We start from the raw sequence: 24,261 nt of genomic DNA on the forward strand, positions 1-24,261 counted from the left end.
AGTGGGAGATTGTTGGGATAATTGAGCCAAAATAGGAAACTTATGTCTTATGAAGAAAATGTTTTTCAACCCTATACAGATTCCTATCAGGAGTAGAATTTTGTTTTTTACAATAAGAATTAGGATATTTAGCCACCGATAAATAGAGTCATTTTGTTTAGGTTTTGTTTATGTGTTGTTGCACATCAAAGTGGCGGCTGAACGTGTAGGTGCACAAATTTTCAGATGTCAGCAGTAGTGATATTTGGCAGAGTTTCATAGACGAGATCTCGGAATTGTAAAGCATCATCGACAACCTATTTTCGTTGGTATTTGGTGAGGTTTCTCATTCCTATTTCCTAGGATTCTATTGTTGTGGTTCCTAGAAACTAGATTACTTTTTTGGAGACCTCTAGATTTGATAGATTATTGTATTTGCCAATTGTATTATGTCAAAATTATAGTAAAATTCATTGTCGCGAAAGAATGGACATAACCTATAGTTGGGATGAACCAGTATAAATTTCTTGTGCAAATGTGATAGGGGAAAATGCCAACAATATGAACAATTTCTAAAATTATAAAGACCGGATCGAGACTATGGTCTCAAATGAATTTTTAAATCATATCATACGAGATTAAAATTATGAAATCATAAGGCTAGGATAGGTGGTGATGTGATTTAACCTAGTCTATTTATGTCGGAAAAGTTTAAAAATAAAAAGAGCCTCGATAGTGGAGCCAGAAATGGGAGAAGAAACTGGCGTTGCAGTCCCTCGACTCCACGACTATTCTATTTCAGCGATATTTTCTGCAAAATTAGCAGTTGTGGGGGCGGGAGCCAAAAGTAAAAATTCGAATGCCAATTTCACAAGTCACGTCTTCTTTTCAATAAGGTAAGTGTCGGCTTTCCAGTGCCGACGCCTCTACTCGTGAGTCGTCACCCGTGACCCTACCTTTCTATACTTCAAAGTCCATAAGTTTTCACTTTTTAGTCAAAAAAAAAAAGAAGAAGAAAAATGTTGTCAATTGTCAAATTCGAGATTAATGCCTAAAATTCCATCACAAGTACCCACCATCTGGACTTCCCTCCACACCAACACCATTCCTATTCAAATCTCAAACATGTTTCTTTCTTTTCTCTTGTTTGATTGATTGATGAGTTTAAGATTAGAGAGCTCTGTGTCGGATTTCTTAGTTGACTGATGGATATCCTAATAATCTCTCTCTCTCTCTCATTGTTGCTCCACTCTTTTGCTTCCATGTTGGATGTTGCTGACTAAGTTGATAGAAGGACCATCGTCAAGGATATTAGTCTCCTTCATCGCAGTCGGATGGGACGATGCCTTGTGCTTTCTTGGTATGCATTTCGAGCGGGCTGCATCTCCGTCTATCTCTTTCTCCGACAGTTGCAGCTGTGAGGCCCTGAAATTCAAATGTGCATTCATTTCATTTCAGAGATTTCTAAATATCAAACAGTCTTTTGAAAAATGAGGTTTTTGGGACTAGCAAGCAGCAAAACAGAGTGATTGAGGAAAACAATGGATATATATATATAGCCCATATGGAAGGCAATCTCAAATAACGAAGGATTCTTCCTTTTGACATTTAAACAAACAGATGGAAAGCAATCTCAAACAACAAATGAGAATAAAAACAGTCTAAAATGGCCAAATCCTGCTTGGACATAAAAACAAACAGATTGAGGGCATTCTCAAAAATTTCAAATCATGCATAGCCAGTCGAACAGAAAAATGAATGGAATGGAGTGAAATGGAGTGATTGAAGCAGGAAAGTGGGCAATTTACAGTTCCTGTTTTGCTAGATTAGGAAACAAACAGTTCAAAACAGTACACTCCTCAATTATCTATAGCTGCGCAACAAACAAAATGAATGTTGATTTTAATCTACTTTTTTTTTCCTTTCCCGATTCCATACGAATCTTAGAGCCAAATCCAATGGTGGCCCAAGCAGAGAATCAAAAATTTTTCTGACTCGAAATCTGCGAAAAGTAAGAACACAGAGAAACCTTACCTGTCGGCATTGTAAGAAGATGACCTCTTCAGAGCCGCAGGAGCCTCCTTCGCTTTCTGGGTCTCGATCAGGCTCCCGCTGAAGTATTCTTTATCTTCCAATCTTACCCCTGAGAAACCCACTATTTCCGCCGATGTCCCTGCTGTTTCTTTTCCGCGGGCCGCTCTGGATTTACCCACCAGAGAAAATTCTTGATCCTCCATTGATGTTGCTCCACAGTCCTTAAACGAGATCGATCCGCACGAGATCAACTGCATCAGAACTGCGGACGCCTTCATCCTCCCGCTCGGGAAGCTCTCCGCCGTCCGATTCGGCTGGTCTCCGTTTGCGCTCTCGGAAATGATCAAACGGCCGTCGGCTTTCATCAGAGATTCCAGCGTCTCCGGGCTCGAATCTGACGGCGGAGGAGATATTTCTTCCCGGCTGAGCTCCGTACTTGGCGTAGGGTTCATCAATTCCTCTGTTTCCTTCTCTTCCTTCTCTTCTTCCCTCGCCGCCCGCCGCCTCCGCCGCTTCTCGTCGGTCTGAGTCGAAGCATCGGCGGCGGCGGCTTTTGCGGACGAGTCGGAGCTCGAATCGGTCTTGTAGACTTTGTACTCGTGGAAGTCGACGGAGCTCCAGGACTGGTTGCGGCGGCGAGAGAGGATCGGGAAATCGGATTCCTCCGGCGGCCGTAGAGATCTAGAAGATTCCGAGCCTTGGACCTGGCTGCCCGAAGAAGAATGAAGAATCTCCGAGCCTTTCAGCACATACTCTTTACCATGCAACGGGTAAATGAAATCGTTCTCAGACAAGTCGTGCCACACGAACCCATTCTTATAGCTCCTGAGAACCGATTCAAAACCCTAAACCAATCAGATGCAAAATTCACTCAATGAACCGAAAAACGAAAACCGCCATTATTAAACTTACCTTTTCGAAGACCACGAGTACATGCTCGTCATACCCTTCCCTCGAAGCAGATTCAGGCGGTTGATTACATCTGCGCAACAGAAAATTGTCTCAATTAAATTTTTCGTTTTCTGGAGCCTTTTCTCGGCAACCAAACAGAGGCAGTGAACTATTTTTTGGGGGAGTCAAAGTCAAAAAAAGCGGAAAAACGAAGCAGAAAGGTTTGAAAAAAGACTTTTAAGGAAAATCCGCCATTAGAATAGAAAAGAACCTCTGAGATAGAGGCCTTCGGAAGAGGAAAGAGGGACCTCCATGAAATGAGGGTGCTCGAGGTGGCCATTTCTGGAGAGATAGTAAACGACGGGAAGCTTCCTGTCGGAGGTGCGAAGCTTGGGTTCGGTCCAGACGATGGTCCGGTCGGGACTGGTGGCGTCTCTGTCCTTCCATAACTTGGGGATTTGAAGGTCGCTGAGTTTCCCTCTGGAAGCCACCGCCATTAATCCCACCTTGGAAGGAAAATGTGAAAGTTTTGGAGTTTTATAGAGGGAATTTGGAAACAGGGCAGAGGAACACGACACAAGTGGAGTGTGAACTGTGAAAAGGAAAACGGGGGAAGAGAAAGAGAGAGAGAATTCAAAAAATGGATGGAGAATTGAGATGAGATACGGCAGACAACAGCTAGAGAACAAAAGAGGGCCGTTTTGATTTCAGGGGTTGAAATGAAACGGCGTTTGTTCCGAGTACGTCATGATTTTTAATTTTTAAAATTTTATTTTTAGCGTTTCAGAAATCAAATCTCGGTTTCAAACCACCGTCCTTTGTACTCACGTGCCACGCCCATTTCTCCAAAAACAAAACAACAGATTAATTAAATATTATAATTTTATTTCGATTTGAGCTTGGGATGGACGGATGGATGGATCCCGTGAAATAGATATTCAACAACTGATAAGAGTGGGAAGAAATTCAGGGGAAAAAGTAAGGCTAAGCACCTGGGGTAGGAGACTAGACTAGGACGACTTCGGAGTACCTCAAAATAATATATTTTTTTAGATTGCTAAGGATTCTTAGTTTTTTATTTTTCTGTTTTCTACTTTTAATTTTCTATTTTAAAAAATAAAAATATTTGATAACTGTTTTTTATTTAAAAAAATATCAACATGTTGGATGACCATTTTTTGTTTTTTAATTTTAGAAAGTTTAGAGAGTTGAAGAGATGTGTGAGAGAAAGAAAATAGAGATGACAATGGACTGCGGTAAGAGTTGGTGATGCACTTTCTATCATTGTCCTCACATAAATTTTTAGTCTTCATCTCTACATTATTCTTGACTTCCAAAATTGAGGTCTAGGTTGTGAAATCCTTGTTTCGGATGGAGATCTGGACAAGAAAATTAACGCTTAGTTAATTAATTTTTATTATTTTTAGAATTTAAAAATAAAATAGAGTAATAAATACATATAAATTATTCTATATTTTAGTGAAATTTATTATTTCTATTATAAATAATTAGTAAAATATTTAATAAACTAAATATTGATTATTTTAAAAAATAGAATAGCATTGGGAAGAAATGCACTCCTTGACCTTAGAGGGGGATTCGGCCCTACGGGCATCCTTAATGTAGAGACATGAAAATAAAATTTTAGAGATATAAAAAAAATTAAAATAAATTTTATAGAGAAAGAAAAATATTTATAGAAAAAATGAGTTAGTGAAAAATTATAGACAAACCAAGAAAATTTTAGATAAAGAGAGTAAAGTTGAGTAAAACACATGTTAGAGAAAGAGTTATTAAGAATTATTAAAAAGAGAAAAATTGTAGTAAGAAAAAAATTTAGACAAAAAATTTCAAGATGTATTTGAAAATAAATTAATTAAAAGAAAAAAATTGGATAGAAAAAAATTGGAGATATATTTACGGAAAAGAAGAAAAGGTTATAATTAAATGCAAAATTTGAATGGAGATAAAAGTTTGGAAAAATATTAATAAAAATATATAAGAGATAAAATTCTTGAAAGAGATAAATAATGTTATACAAAAAAAAAACGTCAAACGGCAAACCAAGGGAGCCACTGACGGAACTGGACCGAGCTGAGCACAGCTCGGTTCCGACCCGGGCTCGGTCCATTGCGGAGTTCGATAAATGTCCTCTTCTGATCTCTATGTACCTTGCGCCTTGCAACGATGAACTAAGGCTCACTTAACCAAACGTTCTGGAACCTTCCGAGCTACTATAAATAGGCCATGCAACCTAACTCTAAGGTAAGCCAAGTTCTACACTGGAATTCTATTATTCATCTACTCTCCTTGCTGACTTAGGCATCAGAGCCCGTGTGATAGGAGTCACACCGATTTAGCTTTGTTTGATTTTGCAGGTCTTCGATTCCCTGATAATCAAGTTTGGTGCGAACCTTAGAAGGAACCGGGAGAGCATAATCCACGCATCAACAATTGGCGCCATCTATGGGGAAGAGAAACAAGACGTACAGTCGAACAGCAATGACGCCGGAAAGAAGTCCACGACACTCTGACAATGACTGCCATGTAAGGAGGAAGTTAAACTTGGATGACCTCCAGATAGGGGAACTTGAGGATGAGGTGAATCGACAAAACCTGGAGCGCCAAGAAGGGCCACTTGAGGTGCCTACAATAACAGCTCCTAAACAGCTCCAAAATCAGTTCCAGCTACTTCAACAACTAGAACGACGAGAGGCCGGCGAGGTACCCCTCGTCAGAAACCCCCGAAAGGGAAAAGGCCTAGTAAAAAGTGAGGCTGAAGAATCAACAAAAAGTGTAGGAAGCAGGCTGAGGTTAGGAGGAAACATCAAGCGACGAACTCGGATTTTCGATTCCCAAGGCCAACACAAGGACAAAAAGCGAAAGAAATCCTCAGTACTGGATGGGGGCAAGAGCAACCAAGATAAACAAAATGTTGAGCCCATAGACCTCGACAAAGACAAACCGGTAGATCGCAAAGTAAAAAAGAAAAAGGGTTCAATCTTGAAGAGCTGCTGGATCAAGCCGACTCACCGCTTACATAAGAAATCATGAGAGAGAAGGTCCCCCCAAAATTCAAACTACCAACGGTGAAACAATTTGACGGGTCGGCTGACCTAGTAGACCACCTTGACGCTTACCGAGAATGGATGGATATACGGGGTGTCAGAGACGATCAGATGTCGGGTGTTCTCGACAACTTTGAATAGGTCGGCCATAGTATGGTTTCGACAATTGAAGCGAGGTTTGATCTCGAGCTTTAAAAGAGCCTGGCTAGGGCATTTGTGACCCAGTTCGTAGGAGGACGAAGCCGAAGCCGAAGCCGACCCGTGGCTTATCTTCTGACCATTAAACAAAGAGCAACGGAAAGCCTTCACGACTATGTGGCTCGGTTTAATGAAGAGAAATTACATGTTGAGGGTCTCACGGATGCAGTGTCTCTACTAGCTTTCATGTCTGGCATCAGGGATGAACACCTATCGTTCTCTTTTGGGAAAAAGATGTCGAGCACCTTCTCGGAGGTGCTGACCCCAGCCGAGAAATATATAAGTGCCAGAGAGTTCTTCCACTCGAAGAAATAGTCAGAGGGAAAACGATGCGATTAGAAGAGGGAGAGATCTGAAGATAATCCACAGTCGTCGAGATGGAAGAAAAGATATCAGACTAGCCAAAAGGATCTACCCCGGAAGTTTGAGAAGTATACCTCAACTACAGTCCCACTCGAGCAAGTGCTGATGGAGATCAAAGACCAAAGGTTGCTCAAATGGCCAGAGAGGATGAAAGCACCTCCAAGTAAAAGAAGCAAAGGACGATATTACCTTTTCCATCGAGACCACGGCCATGCTACTCAGGATTCCTTTGATCTCGGAGAAGAAGTGGAAGGACTCATCTGAAGAGGATATCTCGAAGAATATGTGGAGGATCCTAAAGCAATGCAAAATGGTGAGAACGATAGTAAGTCACTCGCTTGAGAAATCCGAACAATAATGGGAGGTCCGGTAGAGAGAGAATCTTGCAAAACGAGAAAGACGAGCATACAAGAAACCATCGCAAGCCTCAGACAACATGAGATCTACCATGCATTTGTTGCAGAACAACCGGCAAAAATCAAGTTCTCAGAGGATGAGACGACTCACCTCCTCTACCCACATAACGATCCACTGGTTATGACTCTGAAAATAGCCAATGAAAAGGTGCATCGGATCTTGGTAGATAGGGGCAGCTCGGCAGATATCATTTCCTTGACAACTTACAAAACGATGGACCTAGGAGAGAAGGTGCTTAAAAGTAGCCCGGTGTCACAGTTACACCTTTTTATCATAGCTCGAGTGATTGTGCGGCACTTGCTCTAGCTCAGACGAGCAAGTCAGCTGGGAAAAATTGTAAGTTGCGGGCAATCTCGGTCGTTGGTCTAGCCTCTGCTCATGTTTTACGAGAAAATTGGTTTTGGAAAATGTGAGAGAGAAAAACAGTTGAAAACATCTTTAAAACAAGCATTGTAAATATTTGATGCAAGAAAGCTTTGATTGCAAGAAAGTATACAACACTTGGTCGGGGGGAGGTTTGATGACTACTTGGTCCCCCTAAGGTACATTATAAGGCATTTTTGGTGTGGCAGGTATAGACATGCAAAGTGGCGAGGAGTCACTCGGTGGCCTAAAGGCCCCGTGTGAACTCTGATTGGCTTGAAATTTGGCGTGCTTACATATCTTACCAATACACACCTAGTTCTAAAGCCGCTCGGCCAAATTCTACCTACAACCCTAACAACCCGATACAAACAAACTACACTAGAAAGCTTTAAAGACATGTAAGTAAAACGAGTGGCGAGGATGGTTTGGACATGCGGCCATGGGTAACACACCCTGGACAAGCATGCCCACAACACCCGGCACCGCTGGAAGGGTTTGGAGGAGAACGGGCCATCCCTGAAGAGAGAATAGAATTGCCGGCGACGTTCGGAAGCGGGCCAAAAAGCATCACTAAAATAGTAGACTTTTTGGTCGTCGACTATACATCCTCCTATAATGCGATATTAGGAAGACCAACAAAGCACATGCTCAAAGCAATACTGTCCACATACCACCAATCTATGAAATTCCCAACACTTGGTGGAATAGGTGAGATCAAAGGAGAGCAACAAGTATCACGTGAGTGCTACTACGCTTCTATGAAGGGCAGCGACAAGGCTTCTACTGCGGGTGACCATTGATTTCTTCACTCAACTAAAAAGTATAGGATAGGTTCAAGATTCTTTGTTTCTCTTTCGTTTGTTTTTTATCCCACGAAAATTAAGATTATTGGTTTTACGTTTTGAATCAATAAAGTATCCATTGTCTACATACTTGAGTACTCCCTATCAACTTTTTTGTGTACTCCTCAAGTAGGGGGCTTAATAGTACATCAATTTACATCGATCGATAAGAATTGGAAAGAACAATTAAAGATCTCGAGCACGGCCAAACCAGAAGCAGGTCGCTTGACCTAGCATGGTTAAAACATAAGATGGAGCAAAATCAAAAGCCAAACGACAGCAACTAAAGGTACAAAACCATTGGCCATAGCCAAAGGGTTAGAAACCTATGAGAAGTAAAGGCAACGAAAATTAGCTCCATCAGAGTTAGAGCCGTAAGCCAATAATTTTTGGTAATAGAGAATTGATTGATAATTTCAAAGGTAGCTACAAAAAAGACAAAACAACAACATAACAACAGCTAGTTCATAAAAGCGATCAACACAGACAAAGTGGCTCGCTACCCTCCTACTCATCATTATCATCATCTAGGTCGTCGGGGGCATCACACTCGACTTTAAAGCGCTCCTGGAGAAAGAAGTAGTCAATGTTGGAATGCTCAGTAGAAACTTGGTGACAAGAGACCAGAAGACACCACACTCCATGGCAGCATTTTGTAAATCAACATACTCATGTGTTTTCCTGAATTCCGCGGCCAAGAATTTAGAGTTGGAGAGCCAAGCGTTGGCCTCATCAAGCCTCCACTGCAAGTTGTTAAGCTCATCTCGGGATTTTCTCTTCTCAATTTCCAACTCACGTCGAGCGTTCTCCATGAGGCTATTGGCCTGGTCCAAGGAGGAGAGGGCCCGATCCAACTCCTCTCGGGGGGTATAATGACAGCGAAGGTGGTTGATCTCATCAGCAACTCGACCCGAGAACACCACCAGATGATTAAAAACTTGCCAAAGTCAGAAACCGACGCTAGGTGAAAATGCTACGGCAGGTACTTAAAACTACAAATGCTCACCTGGTGAAGGTCGCTAAGGCATGTGTTGATGCTGTTCTGAGGATTCGACAAGCCAAAATCTGACTCACTCAACGATTCTCCGAGCCCTTGCCAAAGGCTAAACGCCCTCTCCAGGTAAGTTGCCCCGTCGACATCAGCATGGTACGGACTAGAGAAAGGGAAAATTGAAGCATAGGAGGAGGTCCCTGAATGACCGCGAAAAGAAGAAGGGGTAGACGTCCTTTGAAGCTGAGCGCCGAGGTTCTACGGAAGGCATTAGAGGCCGAGCCTGTCGAGATGAGGGGTCTTCCTCTGTCAAATCAGTCATCTCAACGTCTGAGGCCGAACTAGAGCCGACCCCTGAGTTCCGAGCATTCTGGCGATGCTCTCTTCCAAATAAGGAGGCGCTCCGTGTCGACATTTCTACAAAAAGAGTGAAAGTGAAAATTGACCCTCACGTAAAATTAGGAATATTTTTCAGCAATTACCTAAGGGGTGATGAGGGGCCAAGCAAAAGTCTACTAGATTCTGTTCTTTAACCAGATCCGGGCCCCAACACTCGGTATTCGATCATTGGATAACAGTGTGGTAGAAGTCAAATGCCTCGATAGTGAGCTCACAATTACAAGGAATTGTCAACAGAGGAGAAATATCAGAATAAAGATCTACGAAAAGTCCTGATAGAGCTCGGGAATCTACTTACCTAGCTTCCTACACTCAGTCGGGACGGGAAAATGTAATCCTCTCTCGTCACGAACTAGCCAGTCACCGCCGACAAGGAACCACTCGTCCTTCCAGTGCTTCACTGAGGAAAGATCCATAACAAGAACCTTATTCCGAGAGGTAACATAAAAATGAAAATTATCCTCAGGCCTATGCTTGAGGAAATAGAGCGACATAAAATTGGTCGCGGTTAGAGGTTGTTCACCCTCGAGGCAGGACAACAAAATGAAACAACTAATCAAAGTAGACCACCCGTTGGGAACAATTTGAGAAGGAGCTACTTGATTGAAAGCTAAAAAAATTTGAAGAAATAGAGGCAACTGTAGACGGACACCGAATTGAAACATGGCTGCATAAAATACAACCTCTCCAGGGAAAGACCTGTCAATACTTTCTCCCGGATTCGGAAGATGAAGGCTAACCGAATCAGGAATGCGGTATTTTAAACACAAACGGCGTAGGTCCCTTGCCGTAAGAGTGAAATTATCTACCCAAGAGGGAAGGTAAGGCCGAGACCCAGAAGAGGGGTTCGACGATGACCCGTCGTCTGAAGAGGTCTATTCGAAGTTAAGATCAGATGCCATGGTGGTAAGGAAACACAACAAAAGCAAAGTAAAGAGAAATGTACCTTAGATGAAGGGATGATCGACACTGGAAGGATTAAAAAGGTTTAAATAGCCTTCAACATAGGAGCATAGCTCTCGGTCTGGTGGTCTTTGACCATTGGTCTGAGGCCTGCTCGGCTCGGTACCCAAGGAGCCTGTGATCTTTTCGGTCATGGGTCTTCCAATGATGGGACAGCTCAACTGGCTCGGACTGATGGTCTTTGACCACGAGGCTGAGACATGCTCGGCACAATCTTCGAGGAGCTCGTGACCTCCTCCATCACAGACCTATCAAAGCGTGGCAAGTCACAACAATGGTGGTAGGCATGACAGTCGAGAAGATCCTTCCTTTATGACATGGATTTAGCAAAATGTGAAAGGTTAGGTACGATCTGACTACTCCCTGATAACGCTTCTTACTCACGCGCTCCAACACTCCTATTAACATACTCCCAAGGAGATGAAGACAAAATTAAAAGCATCCCCTTGAGAGTAGAGGCAATTGTTATACAAAGAAAAAACGACAAACTACAGACCAACAAAAGAGAAGAGAACCAAGGGAGCCACTAGCGGAACTGGACCGAGCCGAGCATGGCTCGATCCCGACCCGTGCTCGGTGCTGAGCCCGACAAATGCCCTCTTCTGATCTCCATGTACCTTGGGCCTTTCAACGATGAACTAGGGCTCACTTAACCAAAGGTTCTGGAACCTTTCGAGTGACTATAAGCAATGCAACCTAACCCTAAGGTAAACCAAGTTCTACACTGGAATTCTATTATTCATCTACTCTCCTTACTGACTTAGGCATCGGAGCCCATGTGACAGGAGTCACACAGATTTAGCTTTGTTCGATTTTGCAGGTCTTCGATTCCCTGATAATCAAGTTTGGTGTGAACCTCAGAAGGAACCAGGAGAGTATAATCCACGCATCAACAAATAATATTAAATATTATTAATAATGAAAACTAATTTTATATTTTCAAAATTAGTTTGAGTTTATTTGTTTGTAATTAATCAAAAACCAAAGGAGTATTATAGTCCAAAATTTTTTATATAATTGTTGTGTTGCATGAAGGTCACCCCAAATTTCATGTGTGCAGTTCAGTAATGAAAACTAATTTTATATTTTCAAAATTAGTTTTAGTTTATTTGTTTATAATTAGTCAAAAATCGAGGAGTATTATAGTCCAAAAATGTTTTGGGATGATCTAGTGGTCAATCACCAATGTTAACTCTAAAAACTTAGAGAGAATGGATTCAAATAATGGTGGTCAAATATCTAAATACATCCTAAAATCGTGATAAATAAAATTCACACAACTTCAAGACAAGTTAAAATTTGAAGTACCAGAGTTTTACATATAGGTTCAAAACTAACATAATTATTATAAATAGTTTTAAATACTACCATATTTTTACAGTTATATTTTAAAATTACAATATTTTAATCATTTTCGTGTTGGGATGAGTAGTGAAATAATGCTAAAAGAATTTTGAAGACAAATATTTCCCTCTTCCCATACTGCTAGTAAACCGCATTCATTGTACTAGGTAGGGTCTAAAGATTAGTTCGTACATCAATCTCAAACCTTTTTTTTGTTTTTATTTATTATTTATTTTTTGCAAAACTCATTAATCGTTGTGTTGAACCATCCAGATAGAAAAATTATACACCGTTACGGTGCTAGCTACATATTCCAATGCTTTAAGTCATAATCAAAATTTTAAAGCAGGACAAAAAGTATGATTTTGTAGCTCTCATCTACTTATTTGAAAGCTCATTTAACACTATTTATTAAATAATTATGCGAAAAAAACCTAATATATATAACTAAATAGTCAATCTAAATGATTTTAGAGACAAAAATTTGGAGATTGAGAGATAAAAATTTTAGAGAGAGAAATAAACTTAAGAAATACTAAAAACTTAGGAAGGGTTAAAAAAAAAAAACTTAGAGAGAAAAACAAAATTAAAGTTAGAGAAACAAAAATGATAAAAATAATTCCTAAAAAATTAAGGTAAAATTAAGGTGAAATAGAAAGAACACTTTGAAATTTTAAACTAGTATTATTCTTTTATTTATTTATTATTATTAAGAGTGTCTTTGAGAGAGATTTAGACATTATAAAAATTACTTTTGTTATTGTCAAAATTAGTTTCCTTCGAAATGATATGTGTTGACTGATAAATTTCGGGGAATCAAAAATTGCCATGTAATTATAATGACAAAATTATATGTCATTGAATTGAGGTCAATTAAATAATGTCACATATTATTTTGGGCATTTGAATTCGATCAATTAAATTATGTTATAACCATATGATGACATAAGTTGATCTAATAAAATTGTACCACATGTGACATATAAATTGGTCCATTGCCATGTGTATTTAGTGACATAAGCCGACTGAATAAGATTGTGCCACGTGGCAATGGACTTATATTTAGATGGGTCCAAGCCCACTTATGGCCCATGAAAGACCCTATAAATAGAGGGGTTCATTCATCATCCAATTCATCGTCCAAATGATCAAAATCCTTCATCCTCCAAAGGATCAAAATCATTCATCCTCCAAAGGATCAAAATCATTCATCCTCCAAAGGATCAAAATCATCCGTCCTTGATCAAATTCCTCCATCCTATCCTACAAATAGGACTAAAATCTCTCTGCCCTATGGAGATCAAGGATAAGCCAAAGAAGATCAAGATCATCATCAACGATCAAGATCAACAAGTCCATAAGGCCTAGTCAATCAAGATCATCAAGCCCGAGGCAGATCAAGATCATCATCAAGCCAGAGGCCAATCAAGATCATCATCCAGCTAGAGGCCAATCAAGAACATCATCCAGTCAGAGGCCGATCAAGATCATCATCCAGCTAGAGGCCGATCAAGATCATCATTCAGCCAGAGGTCGATGAAGATCATCATCCAACCCGAGGTCGATCAAGATCATCATCCAGGCCGATCCGATCAAGATCATCATCAAGCCCGAGGCCGAACAAGATCATCATCAAGTCCAGCCCGAGGCCGATCAAGATCATCATGAAGCTAGAGGCCGATCAAGATCATCATCAAACCAAAAGCCGATCAAGATCATCATCAAGTCCGAGGCCGATCAAGATCATCATCAAGCCCGAGGCCGATCAAGATCCGTTGGGTTTTATGCCCTAAACTCGTGGTTTGTAAACGTAAAACAAATATTCATCCAATAAAGTAGTTATTGATATAATTGCATTGACCCAAAAACAATAAACTAACATCCAAGGTTATATCATGTAACTAGAACAGTATATAACAGATATACAGTATATATTTAACATACAGTGTATATATTTGATATACAGTGTATATATACAGTATATATTCGATATACAGGTGGATAATGTTCCAGTAGTAACCTAAAGGATCTATAGTATATGGCTAAGGTTGGGTACCTTATCCTAGTAACACTATGGATACGACTCACTTTGTAATAGTTACAAATGACTTGATCCAGGTCGTTCGTGTGGAGACATGCGAGTGAGAGTATCCTATACAAAGACCACGAAATAATTAATTTTTAGCGGTAACACCATTAGCTAATCTATACTATATTAAAATGCCAGGATCCATAGAAAACATTTTAGGTCTATTTTGCCCTCTCAATTTTTCATTTTAGGTCTATTTTGCCCTCACAATTTTTATTAATTACTTTTATCAACCCATGTAATATTTATTAATTTATATATGAACAAAACGCCCACTTAAATGTTGTCTAATTATTGATCAATACAATTAAAACCATTAAATGCAATGCTTAATAAGGAATGTGAAAAGACGTTTTAATATTATTTTGTGATTTAACAATCATTAAAATCAATTATTAAATTTCCATACAACTAAAATGCATAAGGAATGTGAAAAATATGGAAACGTTTTAACATTATTGTGATTTAATAAAATTTCATAATACGTTTGGCTTATTAAAATTCCATAATTAAAAGAAATTTATTATACATTTCAATACAATCCGTTTGGCTTTCCATTTGCAGATAAATAATGTCCCAACACTTACCATTTACGGTATCTTGATAGAGAAAAGACAAACTTTGATCCTTCTAGATAAGTTATTAATTTTCAATTAATTTAGTTTTTTAATAATTATTATTATTATTATAGTTTCATAATAATTTGTTTATCAAATTTCAGCTAGATGACAGAGATGCCAACTACTGATCTATCGGAATTGAACCTATTTCAAACAGGGTGGTCGACAAGCGTAACTATTGTTAGAAAATTCCTTGAAAAACAGTTTCCAAGCAGAAAAGGAGATCCAACCAAGATACAAAAATTCATTGCTATTGATAAGGAGGTAAGAATCTTTTTAAATTCATTTGCATTCTATTTAATGTGATTGATTATAATTTGTTTCAAATATAATTGTAGGGAGAAAGTATTCAAATTATTTTGTTCAATTATTTGATTGAGAAATTCGCGACAAAGCTAGACAAGGAAAAAACATACAGAATTGCTGATGGGAGTATTAATTTCATTTTAATATATGATCAAATAAATTGGAAATATCACGACTAATACATACCTTTTTAGTACAACTATATATATACTTTATTTGTAATTTTTTTTTCGTGATATTGTATTTTAATAATAAAAAAAAGTATCTCAAAAGATAGGTGGTTGTAATAAAATTATTGTGTAGAAATTCGTTAGGATAGTTATTAGATAAAAAAGAATTAAAAAAATCACTTATGCTTGCAGTTTACACCAGAATTAACTTCCTTATTATTATTTTTTTTCCTTTTTCTTTAATTTAAAAGTATTAATATTCTTAATTAAAAATTGATATATGAAGTCAGGTCTATCTTAAATGCAAATGTTTTTTTCAGTGTTTTTTTTTGTATTGAAAAAAATGTTTTTTTTTGTTCCCATGTTTAATTCTTTTCCACTTTTACCCTACGCATTCAAATGCTTTATTTATTTATAAATAAAATACCAGTATTTAAGGTAAGTCCTTCATAGTTTTATTTTTACATTAAATGTATAAAAATATATATCAATTAAATCAAAATCTTTTATGAAAAAAATATGCAAAATAAGGGATGAAAGGAGACTTTTTGCCACATATATATATATGTATATTAAATTTTAAATTTCTTAAAAAATGCCATCATTTAATTTGGATTATATTTAATCTGCTATAAATATTCCTAAATTTACCACTTAAACATTGAGAATTTCCTTTCTTTTTTCTAAATAATAATTTTTATAAAAATATTATATATATTTAAATAAATAGTTGAATAGGAATAAAAATCTTAATTTTAAATAAGAAATAAAACAAATTAAGGTGTTAACATTATTAAAAGAAAGAAGAAATAAGAAGAGATTTTCTATTTTTTAAAAACTATTTTTAAGTAACAATTAGTAAATTGAATTAGTCATAATTAAGGCAAAGGTAAACTAACAAATCATGCTTTATTCTTTGTAACAAGAATTATATTATTCCTAAATGCAAATATTTTGTAAAATAATCAATGTAGTTTATATTATCACTTCTTTTTTTCTAAAATCTATTATTTTTACAAGTCACATTGGATCACTACCTGGTTTTGATGTGAATAATTAAAAAACTTTCATCTTATACATTATTAATCTCCATAATTTGCTTACTATTTTAAAATTATTTTGTAAATAGGTAGTATGGATGATAATACAAAAGGAAACGATACACTACACTTTCTCAGGAAGAAAAAAGAAGGGCAATTGAATTGTCAATACAATCAAGAAAAAAACGACTGCACAAAGAAAGTAGCAAACATCTTACTAAAATAAGAAATTATTTTAGTATAGCCACTCAAAAAATAAGCAGTGAGATCAAAGGTAATATGTAGTTAACATTATATTCCAAAACTAATATATTTAAATAATAAATTCATTGAAGTTATTTAAATGTATTAATTGAGTTAAATCTTATATTGTTCAACATAATCAGAAGTTCTAGAACAACCATTTCATTCTCCTATACATGAGCTTAAAAAGCTACGAACATGTACATTTTGTAATGCAATAAAATTTGAGCACGAGACTCCAACATTTTGTTGCTTCAATGGTCAAGTACGAGTTTCTATAAACAAAATACTTTGTTAAATATGGTATTTCATAGCCACAATTTTTAATTATAAATTTCTTTTTATTATATAGGTGCACCTTGCTGAAACTGCAATACCTAACCACCTTTATTATTTATTTACATCACAATGTGAAGAAAGGATTTTATTCAGGAAGAATATTCGAGCTTATAATAGTATTTTCTCTTTCACATCGTTTGGGGTAAATTTAGATAGAGATCTAGCGTCTTCGAATAAAGGAGTTTACACATTTAAAGTACAAGGACAAATATATCATGACCTACCAAGTTTATTACCAGAAGAAGAGCCAATATTCTTCCAACTATATTTTTATGATACCATGAATGAAATTAAAAATCGCATGGAAATATTAAAAGATGTTGGGTTGAATGAACGTCTTACGGAAACATTGGTAGAAATTTTAAAAGAGAATCCCTATGGCCAGTTTTTTAGAAGCCTAAAAGATCTCCCGTCGATTGAAGATGCTCACATACATCTTGCTACGGATGTACAAGTTGATCAACGTATCTATAACTTACCTGGAGTGGATCAAGTAGCTGCTATTTGTATTGAAGGAAACGATAATAACATTCCATTTAAAAGAGACATTGTGTTGCATGCACATTCTGGAAAACGACACAGAATACAACATTATTTTAGTTGTTATGATTCACTCCAATATCCTTTACTTTTTCCAAATGGAGAGGCTCGCTGGCATCAAGACATTAAAAGGAATGTAAAGCAAAATGATGACAATAGATTGATATCCATAGAAGGAACATCCAATATTCGACAACTTAACAACATCGAGGATATCATGAAGAGTGAAAATCAAGGTTCGTGCGATCTATCATTGCAATTTAAATAACGTATATCTACTTTAAAATTATGAGTGATATATTATTTGTAATATAACCATTTATTATACAACTTTCACACGAGTTTCAAGAGGTCGATCTTCCACAATTTCGTGTAGGGAATACTATTGTTATAAGATACAAATCCGTGAATCCACTCAATCAATTTTACTTCTAGTTGGAAGATTATTCCAACAATATGTTGTTGATATGTACATAAAACTTGAAACAACTAGACTTGATTTCTACAAAAAGCAACAATCACACATTCGATCGGAGTTGTATCAAGGAATTGTTGATGTTGTAAATGCAGGAGAAACAAGAGGAGACAAGGTTGGGAAGCGTGTTGTTCTTCCTTCGACATTTATAGGTGGGCCACGAGATATGCGTCGTCGCTATCTAGATGCAATGACCTTGGTACAACATTTTGGGAAGCCTGATCTTTTCATAACAATGACATGTAATACCGAATGGAAAGAAATAAGAGAAGAATTAATAGAAGGACAACTTTCTCAAGATAGGCCAGATCTAACTTCAAGAGTTTTCAGAGGAAAATTGATGGACCTTAAAAATCAAATTGTGCAGAAAGAAATATTTGGAAAAGTTGCAGCTTTTGTATATGTTATTGAATTTCAGAAACGTGGTCTCCCACACATGCATATGTTGATTATATTGAAAAAAGATTTCAAAATCACAAATGTTGACCTGTATGACAACTACGTTAGTGCATAAATTCCAGATAGCCAAACAAATTCTGCCCTTCACAATGTTGTTGTGAAACACATGCTTCATGGCCCATGCGGAGATGATAACAAAAAATGTTCGTGCATGATCAATGGGAAATGTAAATTTCGTTATCCAAGGCAATTTACATCGAAAACAATGCAAGGAAAAGATGCATACCCAATATATAAGAGGAGAGACGATGGAAAACAGGTATTTATAATTTATAGTAATATAAGTTACTTATTGATTTATTGATTCATTTTTATTGTTTATGATATACTAAATCACAGTGATTAAGTTGCTACATTTAATATTTAATAGTATAATAGTTTATTTTGCTAATTATTTTAAATTGTTTATAACATAAGGGATTAGGTTTCTACATTTAGTGTCTAATAGTATTAGCTTTTCCTAATTATATTACACTTTTAAAAATTTTGAAGGTAACAGTAAGAAAGAAGACTTTTGATAATCGATGGGTTGTCCCTTATAATCCTTATCTACTTTTGAGATACAACTGCCACATCAATGTAGAAATATGTTATGGGCTAAAAGCAGTTAAATACTTGTACAAATATATTTACAAAGGACATGATCGAGCAACAGTTTATGTATCACATGATAGTGATAATACAAGTATTGATCAAATAAGAGATTATCAAGATGCAAGATGAGTATCAGCTCAAGAAGCCTTATGGAGAATATATGATTTTAGACTGAATGAAATATCTCCTCCGGTGATAAACTTATAGCTTCACCTCCCTAATATGCAATGTGTTTCTTATTGGGAAAATCAAAATTTGAAGAAACTAATTCATTGGGATCATATCTCGAAGACAATGCTAACAGAATACTTTTATATGTGTCAAAAGTATGAAACTGCCAGAAAGTTTTTATACAAAGAGTTTCCTCAACATTATGTATGGGATAAACAACTACGGATATGGAAGGAAAGAAAAAAAGGAGTAGTTGTATCACGCATTGTAGGAGCAAATCCAAGAGAAGGAGAAAGATATTACCTGCGATTGTTACTAAACCATGTTAGAGGGCCGACATCTTTCGAGTATTTGCTAACTGTTAATGGAAAAAGATTATCAACATTTAAAGAAGCAGCACAGGAAATTGGGCTCTTAGATTCTGACCAAAGTGTAGTAGAATGTTTGGATGAAACTGTATCATTTGAGATGCCTAATGCTTTTCGAAGACTTTTTGCAACATTATTAGTGTATTGTGAGCCTATTGACGTGAGGAAATTGTGGGAAGATTATTCTCATGTATTATTAGAAGATTACAGAAAAGACGAGCAACCAAATTTGGAATATCATATGCAATATGCTTTGCGAGATATAAAAGTATTCCTCAAGTCAATGGGCAAACAAATCACGATGTATGACTTGCCAATAATCAAACCCATGCAAATAGATGCAAATGATTGTAATACGAAAGATATATTGGATGAAAGATCAATTATAGTCTCGGACGAAGATATTCAAGCTTCATCAAAGTTGAATGAAGACCAAAAGTTGGCATATGATATTATTGTTCAGAGAATTATGAATAATAAAAGTGGCGTGTTCTTTATAGATGGGCCTGGAGGCACACGAAAAACATTTTTGTATCGTGCATTGCTAGCTACTATAAGATCAAGAGGAATGATAGCCATTACAACATCAACATCAGGTGTCGCTGCTTCAATTATGCCAGGAGGACGAACGACTCATTCTAGATTTAATATACCACTACAAGCAATTGAATAATCTATATGCAGTATTTCTAAGCAGAGTAACAGAGCAGAATTAATTAGGCAAGCAAAGGTTATTATTTGGGATGAGGCACCAATGGCAAAAAAACCACAATAGAAGCAGTCGACAGAACTTTTAGAGACATAATGGATTCTACAGAACCATTTGTTGGAAAGATTGTTGTATTTGGAGGAGATTTTCGACAAGTGTTACCAGTTGTCCCACGAGCAACGAGACAACAAACGATTAATGAAAATTTTTCCATTTGGAAGCAAATGGAAAGATTGCAACTGACCAAAAACATGAGAGCTCATAGTGACAGTCAATTTGCAGAATATTTATTAAAGATTGGGAATGGAACTGAAACATCAGTAGAAGATGATTATATTTGCCTCCCAGACGATATTACAATTACAGGTGAAAATGATGAAGATGCAATTATGAAGTTACTCAATGTTGTTTATCTTGATCTTGAACAAAATGCAATAACTTCATCAGAATACATGACAAATGGGCAATTCTATCAACTACAAATGAGTATGTTGATCAGATTAATGAGAAAATGATTGAACTATTTCCAGGAAAATTTTTTGAATTCATGAGTTTTGATGAGGCAATTGACGACACACATAATTACTATCAAGAAGAATTCCTCAACTCATTATTGCCTAATGGTATTCCTCCGCACAAGTTGATGTTGAAAGCAAATTGTCCAGTTATATTGTTAAGGAATTTAGACCCAGCTAATGGTCTATGTAATGGAACACGAATGGTTTGTCGTGAATTTCGCAAAAATATCATTTATGCAGAAATCACCGTTGGAAAGAATGCTGGCAAACAAGTTTTCCTTCCACGCATACCTATGAGTCCTGCAAATGATGAAGGATATCCGTTCAAATTCAAGAGAAAGCAATTTCCGATACGACTATGCTGTGCCATGACTATTAATAAGGCTCAAGGACAGACAATACCGAACGTAGGAGTTTATCTTCCTTAAAACGTTTTTTCGCATGGGCAACTATATGTGGCACTATCGAGAGGCATCTCTATGGCAACAACAAAGGTGTTGGTGAATCAAAGGAAAATTTGACAAAAAACATTGTATATAAAGAAGTTTTGACTCTCTAAATCTATTTGTTTATCCAGTAATGTTATATTATACAGCAAAATAATAATTGTATTTCAATATATTTGTTTTTATGTTGACGAATATTTGTACAATAAACATACATTTCATTATAAATTAAAAATAATAGTTATAAACAATCTTCTAATAAAAAATAAAAAACCATAATTATATTACATAGACCGGTATTAAATTTAAGAAGTTCAATATGTCAAATAAAAATGTTCCATATACAAGAAAAAGTTAATAAATATATTTAATTATATTATATTATATTTAAACATAAAATTAAAATACCACAACATTTAAACTCAATAATTTAAAAAAAATAATTCTATTTAATTAAAAAAAAAGAAAAAACGTGCCTTGCACGCGGTATATTACTAGTAGATTAATATTTCAATAGGAGGACCAGGTAACTCGATCTCAATCCTGGACTCCTGCCTGTTAGAGCTCGTCCTTTGATTTGTATGGGTGAGAGTGGCTCGAGTCGACTTAATATGCCTACCATTTTAGGGACGAGACCTAGTGGGGAGCTGGGAACATAACTACACAAGATGGAATTCACTCATTCTTGACTTTAAGGTAAGTAGATGAGTGTTCTCTTAAGTGCTGATTCCGGGACTTGAACAAAGGGTCTCACACTCTCACTAGCCCGAGAGGGACTTCCGGTTATTGGTTGGACTATAACGGGTTGTTCATGAGAGACAACGGTACTTAAGGTCCAAGATGTAACATAGGGGTAAAACGGTAATTTGGCCTAGCTGTGGTTGCGAACACTTGTGAAGGATTGACTTATCGTTAATGGTCAAAATCCATGGACGCAAAATATTCTACAGTGAGAAGAGTGCAATTGTGGGTCTTTAGTGGAGTGACCGACAATTAATGAATGTTGATTAATATGGTTAATGAGTTTAATTAATTAATCTCGTATCGTTGGAGCTTTCGATCTGTAGGTCCATTAGGTCCCCTTGCTAGCTTGTTAAGGATCGTTAAGAACAGTTAGTCTTGAAAAGAATTTGAATTGTTCAAATTAGTTAAAGGGAATTAAGGATAATTGTATGAGATACAATTAATATAGTGTATGTTGATACATTATAATATAAAGTTAATTTTGAATTGGATTCAAAATGATGAGAGAGATAAATATTAGAATTTGATTCTAATATAATTGATTAATTTAATTAAATGTAATTTAATAAAATTAATGTGATATAATAATTTGGTTAAATTAAATTAGATTTAATTAAATTAAATTAATAATTTTTTTTTGTAATTAATTAAATTAGATTAAATTAGTTATTATTTTAATTAAAATAAAAGAAAAAAAAGAGGAAAAAAAAAGAAAAAGAAAATGGGAGGTTTTCCTTAATGGTAGGCAGTGGGGAAGTGAGTGGGGAAGTGGTGACTTCCACCTCACTCCTCCTTCCTTATAAAAGGGAGGCTCTCCCAATTCATTTTTAAGGCTTCCGGTCCTTGGTTGTTGAGTTTTCGAAACTCAAATGAGAAATTCTCTTTCTTGATCTCTCGGTTTCCCTTTCAATTATAAGATAGTTCCCACAAACCAAGTTCTTAATATCCAGAGGATAGCGAGGAAGACTTTGTGATATCGTTGGTGTCTACATTGAAGAGGTGTCTTCAAAGGTATGTATCACTAACTCCTTCTATTCATGCTTATATGTCTTTTCTTTGTTGCAATTCTAAAACAAGATCGAAGCACACGCGTTCGCGTGCTTCTGCTGCGGGATCCGATCCCTTCAAGATCATCATCAAGCCCGAGGCCGATCAAGATCATCATCAAGCCCGAGACCGATCAAAATCATCATCAAGACCGAGACCGATCACGATCATCAAGACCGATCACGATCAACCATCCTGGGCCAACTACCCCAAGTTGAACAATTTGGGTTAACCAACCCCAACCGACCAACACGAGTTGACAACCACGGGTTGACTAGTCCTAGCAGACCAACCTAGGTTGACCACCTTGAATTGACACATCTTGGGCTCGACGGTTTTGGCTCAACAATCCCGAGCCAACCACCTCGAGTCCACCAACTCGAGCCGATTAGCATAAGCCGACCAACCCAAGTCAACCACCACGAGATGACTATCCTGAGCCTGACCATCTCAAGCTTGATCAAACCCGGATGACCAACTTAGCCTAACCAACACGGGCATAATTTGTTGGGTGTGTTGCCCTAAACTCGAAGTTTGTATTTATGTAAAAACAAATATATCTAGGTCGTTCGTGTGGAGACATGCGAGTGGGGGTATCCTATACAATGAGTTTGTATAAGACCGGACCACGAAATAGATGTAACACCGTTAACTAATAGATTGCTGTTTCTTAGGATGACCAGACAACTCATTCTAAATCCTGAGTGAGTTATGAACTCTTGTTCGTGAGGGCTCGTCCTTTGATCTGTATGGGTGAGAGTGGCCCGAGTCACTGACTCAACATTCCTACCATTTTGGGGACGAGACCGAGTGGGGAGCTGGGAGCATAACTTCACAAGATGGAATTCACTCCTCCCCGACTTGAAGGGAGTAGCTGAGTGTTCTCTTAAATGCTGACTCCGAGACTTGAACAAGGGGTCCCACCCTCTCATTGGCCCGAGAGGGACTTCCGGTTATTGGTCAGAGCATAACCGGGTTGTTCGTTAGAGGAGCAGTCGTATTTAAGGAATAAGATGTAACTCAGGGGTAAAACGGTAATTTGACCCAAATTGAGTTACGAGCACTCATGAAAGATTGACTTGTCATTAATGGTCGTACATCCATGGATACGAAAACATTCTGTAGTGAGAAGAGTGCAACTGCGGGTCTTCAGTGGAGTGACCTGTAGTTAACGAATGTTGATTAACTTGGTAAATGAGTTTGATCGATTAATCTTGTATGGTTGGAGCTTCGGATCTGTAGGTCCATTAGGTCCCCTTGCTAGCTCATAACGGATAAAACGAAGATCAAGTTTTTAGAAGAATTTGAACTGTTCAAATTTCTTAAGGGATTATATGTATATTGATACATTATAATATATAGTTAATTCTAAATTAAAACTATATATTATGAGAGAAATTATTTGAATGAGATTCAAAAATATGATTCATATTAAAACCGTAGGTTAAAAATTAATGCACATAAGATGTATATTAAATCTATAGGTTATACAAGAGAGAATATGGTTTAATTAAATATGAGATATTTA

At 36.9% G+C, this 24,261-nt stretch overlaps 4 protein-coding genes across 5 annotated transcripts; 3 read left to right on the forward strand and 1 right to left on the reverse strand.

The window, feature by feature from the left end:
- Positions 1–999: 999 nt before the first annotated feature.
- Positions 1,000–3,589, reverse strand: LOC111024840 (UPSTREAM OF FLC protein (DUF966)). 2 transcript variants are annotated; one of them, XM_022302634.2, is made up of 4 exons: positions 3,176–3,589; positions 2,926–2,995; positions 2,014–2,838; positions 1,000–1,404 (listed from the first exon to the last, which is right to left on the reverse strand). In XM_022302634.2, exons 1-4 carry the CDS (start codon positions 3,399–3,401, stop codon positions 1,215–1,217), a joined length of 1,311 nt encoding a protein of 436 aa, XP_022158326.1. In that variant the 5' UTR covers positions 3,402–3,589; the 3' UTR covers positions 1,000–1,214. The 2 variants fall into 2 exon arrangements, with proteins under 2 accessions (XP_022158326.1, XP_087977497.1); XM_088121371.1 differs by having other exon boundaries at positions 3,213–3,586.
- A 13,353-nt stretch (positions 3,590–16,942) lies between these two features.
- Positions 16,943–18,191, forward strand: LOC111024835 (uncharacterized). The gene is made up of 2 exons (XM_088122176.1): positions 16,943–17,438; positions 17,773–18,191. Exons 1-2 carry the CDS (start codon positions 16,943–16,945, stop codon positions 18,189–18,191), a joined length of 915 nt encoding a protein of 304 aa, XP_087978302.1.
- An 833-nt stretch (positions 18,192–19,024) lies between these two features.
- LOC148212303 (uncharacterized) lies at positions 19,025–19,942 on the forward strand. The gene has a single exon (XM_088122177.1). The coding sequence runs from the start codon at positions 19,025–19,027 to the stop codon at positions 19,940–19,942; it is 918 nt and encodes a 305-aa protein (XP_087978303.1).
- Positions 19,943–20,073: 131 nt separating this feature from the next.
- Positions 20,074–20,924, forward strand: LOC111024833 (uncharacterized). Its single transcript, XM_022302629.2, has 2 exons — positions 20,074–20,464; positions 20,509–20,924. Exons 1-2 carry the CDS (start codon positions 20,074–20,076, stop codon positions 20,922–20,924), a joined length of 807 nt encoding a protein of 268 aa, XP_022158321.2.
- Positions 20,925–24,261: the final 3,337 nt, after the last annotated feature.

This window comes from Momordica charantia (genome assembly GCF_013281855.1).
Source record: "Momordica charantia cultivar OHB3-1 chromosome 3 unlocalized genomic scaffold, Mcharantia_2.0 BLBB01000003.1, whole genome shotgun sequence".
In the NCBI taxonomy this organism is placed as follows: domain Eukaryota; kingdom Viridiplantae; phylum Streptophyta; class Magnoliopsida; order Cucurbitales; family Cucurbitaceae; genus Momordica; species Momordica charantia.